We start from the raw sequence: 15,614 nt of genomic DNA on the forward strand, positions 1-15,614 counted from the left end.
CCAAGCATGCTGTTGCTTGACTGCTTTTGCTTGTAATTAAATGCTACCCCTATTGTGAATCCTCCAAATTAAAAAGTGAACAAAGATGAAAGTGGATAATATTGGTAAAATAAACATCAGTTGAAGACTCACTTCCATCACTGGGATGACAAATACTCAAGAAGGATAATCTTTAATACGAAACATGTATACAATTCCCAGAATGGTAAAATACTCTGTCATACTTTTGACAGAAGTGGACAAACTGTGCTTTGTCAAATTGACATTTGAAATTTTCAAATCTTTTTTTTAAAGTTCATGTCTAATGCCAAACTGGAGTTTATATTATTCTTTGCAGTTTGACAGCTGTCAAATTCATGCTTTGATGGCCATGTAAGTATACTGTTGGTTATGAGCATTCCCATATTCCAAAATAACATGCAAATGTTTTTTTTTCAAATGACTCCGATGTAGTTCAGAATGTTTTTCCACTGTATTTCCAGTCAAGCAAGAACCAATCTGGAAATCTTGCCACCTTCAGCCCCGTTACTCCAGTATAGTTATAAGAAGCACAGAAGCAGTCTTTGTGAAATTTGTGATGAAATCACAACGTACTGTGTTAAAAAGGCTTGTGAACTTTTCAATCCTCCAGGAATGCTTTGCAAAGTACAGTAATTGCTCAAACTGGGCTTCTTCCCTGAATGTGGTCTCCTGGACAACGCTTTGCATTTCCATCCACATCAACAGGTTGTCAGCAAGCAGTCTGGAAGGAGGCTTGGTACGGTAAGAGTAATGGGTAGTGACAGCAATCACAGCATGAAAATGGTCTATGTGGTCTGCTGGCCTCTTCTGCGATCACTTGCAGTGAAAAATGGAACAAGGTGGGTGATCTTGACGTTGTGAAGCTATTTTGATTCAGAGCAACTACAAACACTTAAAGCATACATTTTCTTTTGCTGCAGCTTAATTATGAGCAAAAAATACAGCCGAGGGCCAAATATGCAATGACTGTATGATTACTGTGATGTGAACAGCACAAACGTTTTCCATGATTTTTATTCACCGTGGCTATAGGAAAATTAAACTTCTGAATCCGCTTTAAAACCAAACTGAGCTTGAGGGTCATGAATTAGTCGAATGAAGATTAAATGCAATGGAGAAAAGGAGCACAGCTACTTCAATGTTGGTACACTTTTGAAAAAAAAAAAAACAAAGATACAATTATGCAGTATAAATCCACGTATTCACTGTGGAAATGAAAATACAGTTGAAAGCTGTTAATATCCCCAGTGCAGTTCAGACAAATATTGTGGGTATTGCAGCAGGTGTAATATTAACTGGGTTAAAATGACAAACTGTAACCAGTGGTTTCAAAAAATGCTAAACGAGGATATTAGCCAGGTTCATCTGTGCTGCCAATAATTTAATGTTCCTCCTCATGCTTCTGTATACATTAAGCAGAGTGGCACAATACAAATCAAAGTGCATTCAGTATACCAATGCGCAATAGCCTTTATAATACAAAAGGCCTACTGTATACTGCACAATCAGTCATGAAAAAGCATGCACCTACTGTAACCAGATTTGCATTCCCACTAGCTAACGTTAACTGAATCTCATAACATACACTGCCATATCAAGACCAGGGCAGTTTGAATACATGCTTGGAAATGAATATTTGGTTGTGGAGGGGAAGGGTGCAGCTGGCAATCCACAAAATACTAAATCAAAACATAACCTGGACATGGGTACCTGTATTGAGAAAACCCACTTTGAGAAGTAGTTAAAATCTCTCTCACTTATAGTGTAGCTATAAGTGAATTCTGTACAGTGGAATGCCAAGAGTAAGAAAACAAAAAGAAAGTACAGAAAAATAGCATTAGTGCACAGCGGGGGAAAAGGGCTGAAAACAAAATTGATTTTGACAAACTTCGAGGTTACCCTAAATTTGAACCACTGCATACATTACCCATGTTTCTTATTATAAGCACACTTTCTGGATTTGTAGCTATGGTAACCTGCTGGCTCTGGTCCTGTCTCGGGTATTCAGAGGTAAACGATGGTTAAAATTGTTCAGAGGATACAGTACAGAGTATCTGGGGGAGAAAAATAGGATGTGGATTCTCTACAGTATGCCAAAATGACCAAGTCACCTCAGTATGCTGTTCGTCCCTGACACTGTGGTCTCAATAATCTGTGTATGCGCTTTTTTAATCATCGGGGTCTTCGTCTGCATTTTCCTTCTTTTCTGCAGGCTGAATTTTCACCGGAGGTAGATCGAGTCTGGCCCACGTCATCGGCTCTGCTTTCTTCATGGCAATCTCAATCTTTGTTGCCATCATGTTCATGACACTCTTGTTCACATCGATGACCTGGCCAGCATCCAAGGGTCAGTTTAAGAACAAGAAAGTTTCTGTGTAAGCTATACTTTCCAACAATTTGTTCCAACCTTTCAACAACAGGTTCCAAACAATTTCTGATTACTTGAGGTTTGGTTTGAACAAATGTCAGCATAAACATTGTACATAATGACTGAAAAGCATTCACAATAAATAGCATCATTTGTACTTACACCCCACAAATCGATGTTGTGCTGAAATTCCTTTTCCCCTTCAAATATGATGTGGATATTGAGCTGTAATTTGGGGGGGAACAAATGTCACAAGACAGTTAGCATAAGATATTCATGAAAAACCAATCCAATTCCAAGTCCTTGTTTGCAACCACACTGCAATCAATGTCCACATTTACGTATTACTATTATTAGTAGTAGCAGTATCATTATTAATAACCACTAACACACATTTGTTGTGCTTACCGACCAATTGGTAACGGTGTGGCAGCAGGTAGAAGGTGCAGTACTGGACAGGGCCTCTTACCTTTGTGCTGTTCCCCTCCACAAAGCTCAACTCTGGAATGGAGTTTCTGGCATAGACAGAGATCATGACCTGGCTGCCTGTCTGGTGCCAGTCAAACCTACAGGGCACAATCTTCTTCCCCTTTAAACAGAGATCAACAAAGTGAGGACAGAAACGGTTCTTACCGTTTCCCCAAAAGCAAAAATCTTGTCAGTAAACATGCATAGTGATCATTAAAGCATTCATAGACTAATGGTCTATTTATTAAACTGTAAGACATACTGGAACTTTTGCAGTATTGTGCACAGTATAAAAGCAATACACCATGAATGTAATTCCCCATTGCACATAAAAGCCGTAGCTCAATTGTCATTAACCCACAGACCAATGCAAAAAAAAAAAAAAAAACTGTTCAAATTTTAGAAATTTTAGTAGCACAGTACAAGAAAACCCAAGGCCTGTGACTAAAGAAGAAAAACTCACTGTGTCCTCTTTCTTCCATAGGTGCTTTCCTTTTGTACAGCCCTCTTGGGACAGAAAGGTGTTAAAATCTGAGGTTTTCCTCTTGCAGCAGCTCCAGTACTTCATCCTGGTGACAGAAGAACATGTATGGCCTAAGTATTCAAACCACAATTTCAGTCATTCTCCTGCAGTGGTCTTGTGGGGCTTTCCCCTGGGCACCAGGACTTAGGAGCTTCTTTTTGTCATTTCAAAATGGGTTTGGACCTAGACTACAGTCCAGATAAAGGGCTCTATGAGGGGAAATCACACTGACTAAAGGCATACAACACCCACTTGGTCCTTGAGAATTTTGTAGCACGAGAGAGCACATTATAATGAGTGAAGACATGGGGATTGGGAGACAAAAGAGACTCTTACCCTTCATGGAAAATGGGAACTCCTGGATGATACATACACGCCTCCTCATTGCTTCCTGGTCCATTGAAAGTCTGGAAAACATAAGAGGGGAAAATTCCAGCCAATAATGCATGTGCAACCATATAAATGCAGTTTTAAGAATGGTGACTAAAAAATACAAAACAGTCAGGAACATGTACCTTTGAACAGCCTCCATTTTTGCAGGATGTCCCAATCTTCACTTCATCACCCTCCTCCTCTGAAAAATACAAGTTTTTATCATTTTAAAGAGGAAGCCAAAGACATTACACATGGACAGTGGCATACGTTTCCATTAAATGCAGCAAGCTGGGGCTCACACAAAAGTAACTGTTACACTCGAACCCAAAGCCAAGAAGAGAATGGCAGAAGAGTCACACAGATAGTATTATTTAAATACAGTACATATCTATCATGCTCAAAGGGCTATAAAAGTATGACTAAAATGAAGAAGGTGCTCTCTGGGAGGGGCATAAACTGCAGGAGAGAGCAGTTACAAGGTACTCATAAGTTTAAAGGGCTGTAATTGATGAGAAACAATCAGAGGAAAACCATTTACTACCCACGGGTAGCAGCAAAACAGCCTTCGTAAAGGTCTTTTGAATATAACCACCTCCAAGAAGTGTTGCAATGATGTCTCCTTCCTGTATATTGTATAAATGTAAAAAGAACCAATAGTACACCACCACCTCAATCTTTTAGTTTTTAAATGCGGGAGAATGGGGTTTGACAATTTAAAACCTGAAAAGCAAAGTAATGTTCACCTATTTTTTATTTTACTGTACTTATTATACTGGTGTGTAACACAAAAAACAACTACCTTTCTTCTCGGGCTCACTGACTTCAGATAGCTTCAGTTTTTCCAATGACTGCTTCAGAGAGAGGGAGACTTTTTGCTGTAGCCTAATAATAGGCTCATCGCCACTAAAGTACACAAGAAAAGAGTAATGACATCAATCACTTCAGTTTTGAGAAAAGCAAAACATTCCCTAAATTTAGTTCTAAATAATTTATTGTAATATTAATAGATTAATAGATCAGTCACACTGGTGTGTTGTGAATACTCTCAACCAAAAGCTTGTAAAGCAGGTCAGTCAACCACTGTACATGTAAATAAATATATATTTTGCACATCTACATCATAAATCTTATTTGCATACACACATAATATAAAAGTACATTATTTTTGGTTCTTTTTTTCATCCTAGTTTCCTGAAGAATCAAACAGTGTGAATGAGATACAAGTTTATCAGTGTCAATTTCGCTAAGCGAGGATGTCCTGATACTATAATGGCTAGTCAATAATATGATTTGGCAATACCTTGGTCGCTGAATTGACTCCACGGGTTTTGGTGCTTGGATAACATACTCGTTGAACTTTGGTTTCAGGTCCTCTAGTTCTTTCTTCTCACCAGATGTCTTGACATCTGGTTTCACAGGTTGAGGAGGCTTCTCTTTATTGTGTGGGCCCTTTGTACACCCCTTCACAAAAAGAACTTCAATAGCACTCAGTAATTCAAGGTACACATGAACACTAATACTGACAAGGAAAATTGTAATGATCACAAATAAATGCTATGGGAAGAAAAGTCAGAATTACAATTAGAAAATTGTCAAGTTCTGTAATTACAAGGAACAATTGTGAGGAACAACTTTTAGAATCACACGCTATTCTAAAGAAACAAAATACTCTGTGCCAGGTGTATGAAGCAGGTTTCCTTACTTACAGCAATGCTTAAGAAATCAGAGAAGTCAGTCGTCCGTCTTTTACAACAAGACCAACCCTAAAACAACAATGAAAAACACCATGACTTTTCAACTGAAAAGGAGGTTCTTTAAAAAAAAGTTTCTCCCCCCGTTTACGTTCGGGCGAAACTTACTTTTAGTGCATCGTGAAAGACAGGAACCCCAGGGTGGTAAGTACAAGAATCTGAGGGGGGAAATACCATTCATAAACACGAGGCAAAACGACTGCAGCTATAATACAGATACGATAGTACCGTTGTTCCCAAGGGCGACAGTTTCACAACAGCGACCTCTGTACAGTTTGCTACTCCACCAGTGTCTTTCCTGACTGATACATGCCCTGGCTGTCACCGAAAATCGCCGAATTATGTTTGTAGTTTAGACCTCGTGCCTCAACCATTTTCAAACAATAGTTAAAATTCAGGAATCCACCAAATCAACCAGCTAAATTACACTGGTAGCTAACCGCGTAAATTAGAGTCATTCACTACGCAAACGCTAACTAGCCACCTTAATTATTTGTTCTCGCTAACCAAGCGTGAGCTAGCTGCTGACAACAAGAAAAGTTACTACTTAGGCAAATTTTACAGGCGCAAACCAATTAACTGAGTGGTGCAAACCACATACCATAGAAAAACCTGAAATGGGGATGACCTTTCCTATTTTTATTCTTCCGGTTTACCTGATACAATATAGTCCACATGCATCTTTTTTCTTGATAACCAACGTAAGGGCCACTATCCTCAAAAACGAATATCGCTAATCATTATCTAACCAGCGACCTGGTGTTAGTTTTTGCTGAGATAACATTATTTGAAGACCGACTAACGTTACCAAAACATTAGCTAACTTAACGTTTGAGTAATAATAGCTGCCACCACTACTGCTAGTGAGCCATGCCAACGTTGTCTAGCTAGTCAACTAGGATCAAGTCAGGTAGCTAGCCAGCGAAGTTATCCAGCAAACTAATATTATTGTTTTAGTTAAAACTTGTTAGCTAGCTAAACGTGCAAGTAACACTGGCTTCATCTAACGAGTCGTATGTTAGGTAACGCTCACTTACCATCTGGGTTTTTGTCTGGGTCAAAGCGTTGTCCGCAACCTTTATTGTAACACAGCAAAGACATAATAAAGCACTGCACAAACTCAAACGAAATATGGCTAAATGTGTTATCAAATATAACGCTGGTGGTTGCTAGCCAGATACAGGAAGACACAAACGCCGAAGCCGCCTGTGCGTGGTTGTACTTTCAGGTTGCTAGCTAAAGAGATTCGACTATCCGTTTGTTTCACTGTTATTTCCGGAAATTACCGGGCGCTTCGGGAAACTTCGCGAAGGTTGAGGGTGAGGCTACAGGAACAAGTTTGACAAAATAACGTGACTCGAGATGTCATAGGAGGGGCGGGGCGGGGTGACGTCCATTTTCGATACAAACGCCACCAAACTAGAGAAAATAGAGAAAAGAGATATAGGGTGGCGTCAGCGATTTGGAACCGCATTAAAAATCACACATTGAATGTACCACATAAGGTAACTGAATATATACAGTAACTGAACCATGTATTATTTTTTAAGAAATTATGAATAAACTACAAATGAATTATAAAGTCATTAATTATAGCAATGTACTGATGAATCTTGGAGAATTTTGAACATTTCTGTGATCTATTGATGAATACCAACTTGATATTTTATGTTTATTGAAGAACATAAGCACACCATTCTCACACAAGTTGAAACATGCAGTAGCCCTTTTTTGAGGTTTTGTGTATGACATCAGAGATATCAATCCTTTGTATACTGTAAGATAAGGATTACAAGTGTTTTGCACATGTATTTCAGTAGTGTACTGTACAAGAAGTTTCAATGTTCTTTTTTAAAGGCATTTGGTGTCTCATGAAGCATTCTTCCTCTCCAGGAACAGTTAATCTTCCAGCATCGGAACAGGATGGGGTAATTGGAACTCAATTTCAATTCTAATAATTCTTTGTGCACATGGAGAAATGGCAAGACACTGGAATAGTCTGACTGAATGCAGTGTATATGTACACATGGGGAAATGGTTTAACGGCCATTGAGAATTTTATTGTACATCTATTTATAGGCATGATAAATTAAAAATACACCTCTTGTAATGTGAAATCAAAATATTTTCAAGATTACATTTTTCATGTATTCTTACAATATAGGTTAATAACATTAAATTAATTCCACGATTTTCAGTTTGCTGAACACCCACAGCGTCAGTGAAGGTACAGATGGGCAGCTGTCTATCGCTCATCTATCTGGACCATGGAGACCTATATATAATTGGAGGACAATTATGAAAGTCCATTCAATCCTGCAGAGTAATCGCTAGAGCGCCATGAAGCTAGAGGCCATTTTGAATCCCTGCTCATGAGACCTTTGAAACACCGGTAGAATTTGGGGTAATCTGTCTGCAGGAGAGCAGGGTTCATCACAAGACATACAACTGAGCTTCGGTATTCTGACTAGGTGATGCAATTGGCCCTTGATGTGTTGCACCTGACTGCTCCCCTACGTACACCACAGCTAGGGCTGCTGGGTGGCTCATTTGGTTAAGGCACCACAATGTGGTGCAAGGGTAATTCCTACAGTCTCAGATCGAATCAGGACCATGCCAGTGCCAAATGTGGCTGATACCTCTATAGGGCACTGAGCAACTGGCGATGTGGACATCATATGTTTTGCAAAAGAATGGCAGATGTCTACACTTTCCAAAATCAGCAGTGGGGTTTGCACATTAAGAAGGCTGTGGTTTCAGTTCATTGAACATTCCAAATTATGACACAAAATTGGAAACTAGACATGCTGAGCTCCACAATTGGGTGGCAAATTTATAATAAAAAATTCATAAAAAATAAAAAAACATTTGTCAGCTACAAAAATGCAACTGACCTCAGGGGACCAAATCTCACAAATCGTAGGGATAACTGCTGTCAAAAAAAAAACCTTAGATGCTGCCAATAGATATGGGAATACAGGGAAAACATTAATTGCTGCCAAGGCAGTTAGGTGGAAGTGCAGAAAATTGGATTCAACTCTGAAAAAATATACAAGTCTGCTTTACACTATGCACAGCACAAGGAGGAACAAGTGTGGTGCTGTGCTTCTACAGCAAAGTTAGGTAGATCAGACTTCAGCCTTCCAGTTCAGTCAGACAATGATTCAGATTTATGCACCTCTCTGGACTGGCATTCTCTCCGATCTTCTTCCTGATGTACCTAACTGTTTCCGCAATGCTGCGTGCACTGCTCTCAGGAAGTTTGATGAAGGGTCGAAAGAGTCTCTGTGTGGAGTCCACTGAGAGGCCAAGAAGAAAACGGAGAAACAGATCCAAGTGTCCGTTCTGGCTCTGTAAGGCTTTGTCCACGGCACTGCAGAGTAAATCCACAAGAGTAGGTTCTTTGAACAGCCCCAGTGCTTGGTCAAGAACACTCTTGCGCTTAACTCGAAATAACATATACACATAGAAAGCAGCTAGATATTCCTGGATGCTCAAATGTACAAAACGGAAAACTCTCTGCTGGGACTCTGCGTGCAGTGAGAACAGCTCCGTGCACAGCCCTGATTGCACAATTGCTCCTGTAACATCAAGACCACAATCCTTTAGGTCTCTTAGACAGAATTCTTTCCTGCCCTTTTCCAGCAGTTGAAAACCCAGCTTCCCCAGTTTCATGAGGAAATCCCTGTCAACCTCTGTCCACTCTGGTATATTTGAATGGCGTCCTTGATACTTTGCATGCATCATATTTGTCTGAAGGAGCATGTAGTGTGTGAACAACTGTGTCATAATCAAGGGAGTCTCTCCTTGGTCATCCACAACAATTTGTCTTGCAAAAACTGTTGCTAGAATCCAAGAGAACGCTGGCACATGGCACATGATATAAAGGCTTCTTGATGATTTCACATGTTCCAGAATTTTACGGGCCTGGTTCTGATCACAAATTTTCTTCCTGAAGTACTGCTCCTTCTGGGAATCAGTAAATCCGTGCACCTGAGTCAGCAGGTCAACACAGTCCGCAGGGATAATACTGGATGCTGCTGTGCGCGTTGTGATCCAGATCCGACAAGATGGAAAAAGATTCCCTCTGATTAGATTAGTAAGCAGCATATCCACAGATGTTGGTGCCTTTGGATCATTCCAGCTTCCATTCGTCTGGAAGCTTAAAGTATGCCGATATTCATCAAGAGCATCAAAAATGAACAAAACTTTGCAGTCAGGAGATTCAATGAAATCCATATCTTTTATTTCTGGGTAGAAGATGGTAAAGTAGTCAATCAGGTTTTGTTCTTTCATCCTGACCAGGTTCTGCTCCCAAAAAGGAAGTGGAAAAACAAAATCAATGTCTTGGTTGGCCTTTCCTTCTATCCAGTCCACAATGAATTTCTTCACAGCAACTGTTAACCCTATGCCTGCAATCCCCCTGGTCATCACAGTCCTGACAGGTCTCTCACGAACAAATGAGGGTTCGAACAGGTCACTGGGTTTTAGTGCAGTCTCTGGTCTGGATTGTCCTCCTGAAGCCATCTCACTTTGCCTCACCTCATGGTCCTCGTTAATCTCACCATGTCCACCCTCTGTCATGAGCACATCTGTATAGATGTTACCCAAATAGCAGTGCTGCCCATGTCTGGGTATCCCTTCAAATATGGTCTCGTACTTCATCTTGAGATGTTCTTTCAAGTCATGCTGTAGCATAACTGCAGGAGATAGAACACAACAAGCTTCAAGAATAGACTTTCCTCAATTGTTAGCTCAAATACTCTGCAGAGACTAGAAGGAAAAGCTTTGTTCCAAGGGATCACATGAAAATAGGATATATATTTTCCATTGCGTTTCATTTTTGTTAATGTTTTTATTCCTGTATAGGTGTTCTTTCATTCACTGTTCATTTCTGCAATTGTTTTACACATTTTACTCTTTCATTATGTGTGTGCTTGTTATTATCTCTTATGCTCTTTTATTTCTTATACCTCTTGTAATCTCGGCACATTGAGAAAGAGGGTTCCTACCCTAATTGTCACCGAGAATCTTAAAGGTTGAATATACATTTTTCTGCTTTTAATTATTGTGATTTTCTTTTTTCTACAATATCAAACATTCGAGCTACATTTTGCATCTTGAACACCCCAGATATCAATTAACATTTACCCTTAAACCAAAATTCAAGTGTCAAACATTGACACGTGGTTATGGTGGGTGATTAATACTGTGCTGACTTACCTCTACGACTCTTTGCTTCCAGGAAGTCAGCTAGATCATTCCTTTTCATGCACTTCAGGACATGCAATGCAACCTTAACAGCTATCACTTTTCCACAGCGCTCCAGCATCTTATCCACAACATCCAGGACATCAAAATCCTCCATCCGATTCTCAAAGTATCGAGAGTGATTGTGGCTCAGATACTTCTTGAACAGAGACAACTCCTGTTCGGTCAACTGCTGCAGAGTTCTCTGGATTAACTACAATTTGAATGAAAAAAACCAGCCATATGGCAAAAAACAAGGTTAACTTTGAAGACATCATGAAGCTTACATTTGTGATTTAGGGGCAGCAAGCCAGCCAGGCCTTAATTCAACAATGTTACCCACCATCTCTCTGCTTAACAGTAATCACTACAGGAATAACTGTTTTGCAACAGAAGGCCATGTTGTATGTGTACAACATGCTGCTGCAAGCATTAGGAAACTGGATAAGCTCTGACCACAAGAAGCACCAATTAATAAAACCACAAAAGTATAGAAGAGGCTGATGTTGAATGGCATCACTACGGCACCCCTACAGGTGATCAACCTTATCTGTCCAAGCAAACTAAATTGTGTGCTTGGCAACTATACACCAATAAAAATATGTAATTTTATAGATTAAGCATTTTGTTAAATGTGACAAAACATTTGAAAGCCTTTGTCTTTACAACCACTGCTTTCAGTCATTAAACACGGGTGGAATGCATTTTAAAAATGTTATTTTGTGCTTGCCTTGAATATAAATGGTAGCTCCATGGGAGAGAGATTCTCTTCTGTCTCAAGGACCATGCTCTCCAACTCTAATAAATCCGTGGCAGAGATTGGCTCGCACGCTGCATCTGGTCTGAAGGAAAAGCCACAGTTTGATACATTAAGTTTGAATAATCTATTTCTTAAAAATGAATTTTAATTATAGCAATCCTATCAAGTTTTCTGGACTATTATTGCCACAACTGTTATTGTAGTAGTCTTATTAAGTTGGATTTTTAGCACTGCCAACCCAACTGGAGACTAAAACTTGTAAGGATGTGACTAACAATGGACTACGACTACAGCAAAACAAAAGCTAAGCATTGTTTTCTGTGCTGTATGCCGTGTAATGCCATTATCTCCAAATCGTCACTAGTCTGATCGGGCAAGTGGCAGGTTTTACTCATCCAACACTTCGAATTGCCTCATACAAGGAGCCAAGCATTATTACTGAACTTTCCAGTATGAATTTAAAATTGCCACCGAATGTTGAACACTTCTTTGTGGTTTACAGATGAAAATTGGTGACCCTACCCATGTTCTGAGAAAAAAGCTCCTTCTCTGGGCGGAACAGAGCACCTCTCGATTTCATTCTGCCTCGTATCTTGTGACTCTGCTCTCTCAAGATCGACTCTGTTAAAACAGAACCTCACTGGTTAATAAATAAAGATGGGCAATTCATGTAGAAGCAAAATGGCATTATAAATATTCACCTAAACAAATCTATAAGTAAAATAAATAATGATTTATTTCTGGACATCCAATCACGTTCGCTGACCTTGTAGAAAAAATAATTCAAACCTAAAATACTTAGGTCCAAAGGAATTTGATTCCATTTTAAAGACTACTCAAATAGTTCAATTTAAATTTAAAATACACCCTACTACGTAAGTACATATTTCTGCATGTCCACATGGTAAATGGTAAATGATAAATGGACTGCATTTATATAGCGCTTTTATCCAAAGCGCTTTACAATTGATGCCTCTCATTCGCCAGAGCAGTTGGGGGTTAGGTGTCTTGCTCAAGGACACTTCGACACGCCCAGGGCGGGGTTTGAACCGGCAACCCTCCGACTGCCGGACAATCGGTCTTACCTCCTGAGCTATGTCGCCCCACATACCTTACAGGTGTAAAAACATGTTCTTCATCAGCTTTGACAGGCTGATCCTCATCACTCTCCATGGACAAATAGCTTGGTGGTGGTGATGGAGGGCTCTCTGCCTGGAAACTGCACAACATACACAAACTACTTAAACACAAAAACACTGCAAGAACAGCATCAGAATTGTCATTACAAACAAGTGCATGTGAACTTAGGCTAAAATTGTGGGACACGTTTATTCTCTAGAAGAATTAGCAGTGCAACGACCCAGCAGGATCTGGAAAATGAAAAACAGTGTGGTGCAATCAAACCTTATTTGTCCATTTTTTTTTTTTTTTTTTTAGATAAAGCTGCTCTCACCTCTCCATCTCAGGGCCCATGTCTGCACCAAGATCCTCAGGAACCTCAGGAACACTCATTTCTTCGTCTTCTGACTTCAGAAGTCCAGCAAGGTACGGCGGAGTCAGTGTAGACTAAGCTTTTATTGTTGCAAGACTAACATATCTAAGCCCAGGTAGGCCAGAGAAGTGAGCTTTTACAGAAACGAGTCGCAGAAATCGCTCCCACCCCATCCCTAAATAAACAGCTTGACTTTCTTTCTGTAAAGTGAAATCTCCGGATTCACCAAAAGTAGGCTACATCACAGGCCACACTATCCTTCCTCGTACCCAGTGAAGATATCAAGCTCTGTGTACTTCACGAACACAGAACCTTTAAAGTAGTTCGGTAATAAGGAACATCTGGGCGTACGTTCCTTACAATGTAAGCGTTCGCTATTATTTTTAACAGAATTGCTGCCAATATCGAGCACGATTCACCTGCATTACTTTCGTAGGCTATTCACAAGATCAACAAACCTTAGCGACCAACGTTCTCCCGTGTTAGCCCAGGGCAGACTAAAACTAATAAAGAATTCCTCACACCGAAATGTTTTTTCTTCGTCCTTCACCACTTCATGTTAAGTCACCAAAATGTCGGAGTCATTTTCACTTTCTTGGCAAGTGAGCAACAACCGGTTTAGCCAGCTTTCAACGTACGAGTTTCCTAGACTCGAGAATACAGGCAATGGATCGCAACATAAATAGACGAGTAAATTAATAAGTAGGCTACGCCATGTCACTTTTTTCTTTGTGAATAGAATTTGTTTACTCACTTAATTTCCCCTCTGAAGCACAGATCAAATATGAACAAAATAGTCTTGTTCTGAAGAAAACGCATGCTTGGATTGCATAGCCTAGCTACTTTATATAAAAAAGCGGAAGTTGTCAGCCAACATACAAGAGCTGCGGCTGCGTCCGAATCAGAGACTGTAAAAAAAAATAGCCCGAACAGTCTTTTTTGCTTAGGAAGGTTCCTAAGTTCCTGAGTGACATGACCCGGAAGTATCTAAGTGGCAGCCATGATGAGAGCTGTTCGAATTCTCTAAATGCTAAGGAAATGTGCTTCCTATCTTATCTCCTTTAGCATAGGTTCACACTGAACCGTCCTTTACGAAAGGAAAGGAGATACTGCCGTCCCACAATTCCTTGCAGCAGCAACATTTAAAGCGACGCACCATTCGGCCGTTCACGAAAACAAACGATCAACATGACTGAGTTGTGTGGTGATTCTTAAAGTAATAATCTCGAAGATTTTCATTAAAATAAATGCCTGTTAAGTCACTATCTATCGCTGAATTAGGTAACACAATGGTGATTGAGCCTATTATTATATTCATTGGATTCAATACAATAAGGGACATTTTTATTTTTCCCATTCACTTTGATGGGAGCTCCAATGTTTTTCCCTCAACATGCGCAGCACAGGCTTACTTCCTAGACTTCACAAGCTTAGGTTAGCTGAAGGCATGTTTGCCTGACTAGTTAAACATCCATGCCTGTGTGTAGTCCAGTCAAGCCGGTTCTGCACATTGAACTGTATAGTTCTGTGGTTTTGTACCACGCCGGTCAGTACAAAATAAGTTGCATGGGCAAAACTTGTTGCTTTCCGCTTACGGTACTGGTGTCATTAGTCCGTTTCCGTATTGACCATAGACTAAAAAATATGCTGCATTGAACACTGGAGACTTGGATATTTGAAGCAGACATGCATATTTAACTAGACAGGCGCCTACGCCTTCAGCTAACCTAAACTTGTGTTGTGAAGTCCCGGAAGTAAGCCTGTACTGCACATGTTGAGGCCAAAACATTGGAGCATTAAAGTGAATGGGGAATATCAGACTTTTGAAGGTGAAATAAAATGTGTAGCAGAGCCAGGCCAAACATTGAGTGTAATTACGGATATTTTACATTGGTATAACAATAATCTTTAGGAGCTTACCCCAATGTATTCGCGTAGCACAGGTACTAGCAACATCTGCTGTCCCTGCCCGTTACCAGAGTCGTTAAAGAATGGCAGAGCTAACCGCAAGTCGACTGCCATGTCATACCGTTTCAAAAGACAATTATCATAGTCATTGCTGGATTGTCTTGTCTCAACTGATGTAAATTCCGTCAAATAATACATACTTGCAAGCTACATGCAAATTTATGTTCTACATCACGTCAACAAGGTGTGAAAGTACCCAAGCGCACTTGGCCAAGTGTGGAGAAATGAGACAGCACACATGGCTCACCATTCTATAGCAACCCGCATTGGTTGAGCTGCACGTCCACCTGTCAGGCTCGAAACGTAACCTACGCAAGTATGCAAACGCAAATGACAACGCCAGGCCGACACTGCAAACACACGTCCCAGTTGTGCATACAGTCAACGTGTCCTTATGTCCCTGTGGAGGTAATAAACCAGAGTTCCCAAGGGTGTTTTTCTGCACTCTCCCGAATAAATAAAGGGACATTCCAAGCAATGGAGAGAAAAAAACAAATGACACTTGCATGCAGCAGCAATGTCAAAGCAGTTCCAAATTAAGAAAAGAGAAGTTGCAGTCTGGTTTTTTTATTTTTTTTATTTTTTATTGGTTTTTTTATTTTGGGAAGACAAAAGTGACAGACAAAATGGACAAACAC

At 40.0% G+C, this 15,614-nt stretch overlaps 2 protein-coding genes across 3 annotated transcripts; both read right to left on the reverse strand.

The window, feature by feature from the left end:
• Window positions 1–156: 156 nt before the first annotated feature.
• Window positions 157–6,829, reverse strand: chordc1a (cysteine and histidine-rich domain (CHORD) containing 1a). Its single transcript, XM_064301666.1, has 11 exons — window positions 6,544–6,829; window positions 5,615–5,664; window positions 5,462–5,518; window positions 5,056–5,216; window positions 4,555–4,658; window positions 3,896–3,954; window positions 3,717–3,787; window positions 3,321–3,426; window positions 2,859–2,978; window positions 2,552–2,614; window positions 157–2,351 (listed from the first exon to the last, which is right to left on the reverse strand). The coding sequence occupies exons 1-11, from the start codon at window positions 6,605–6,607 to the stop codon at window positions 2,190–2,192; spliced, it is 1,017 nt and encodes a 338-aa protein (XP_064157736.1). The 5' UTR covers window positions 6,608–6,829; the 3' UTR covers window positions 157–2,189.
• A 715-nt stretch (window positions 6,830–7,544) lies between these two features.
• Window positions 7,545–14,077, reverse strand: nlrc3l (NLR family, CARD domain containing 3-like). 2 transcript variants are annotated; one of them, XM_064301665.1, is made up of 7 exons: window positions 13,763–14,077; window positions 12,970–13,113; window positions 12,628–12,735; window positions 12,039–12,137; window positions 11,487–11,598; window positions 10,730–10,970; window positions 7,545–10,206 (listed from the first exon to the last, which is right to left on the reverse strand). In XM_064301665.1, the coding sequence occupies exons 2-7, from the start codon at window positions 13,026–13,028 to the stop codon at window positions 8,642–8,644; spliced, it is 2,184 nt and encodes a 727-aa protein (XP_064157735.1). In that variant the 5' UTR covers window positions 13,029–13,113; window positions 13,763–14,077; the 3' UTR covers window positions 7,545–8,641. The 2 variants fall into 2 exon arrangements, with proteins under 2 accessions (XP_064157735.1, XP_064157734.1); XM_064301664.1 differs by lacking the exon at window positions 13,763–14,077 and having other exon boundaries at window positions 12,970–13,229.
• Window positions 14,078–15,614: the final 1,537 nt, after the last annotated feature.

This window comes from Anguilla rostrata, chromosome 12, assembly GCF_018555375.3.
Source record: "Anguilla rostrata isolate EN2019 chromosome 12, ASM1855537v3, whole genome shotgun sequence".
Lineage (NCBI taxonomy): Eukaryota > Metazoa > Chordata > Actinopteri > Anguilliformes > Anguillidae > Anguilla > Anguilla rostrata.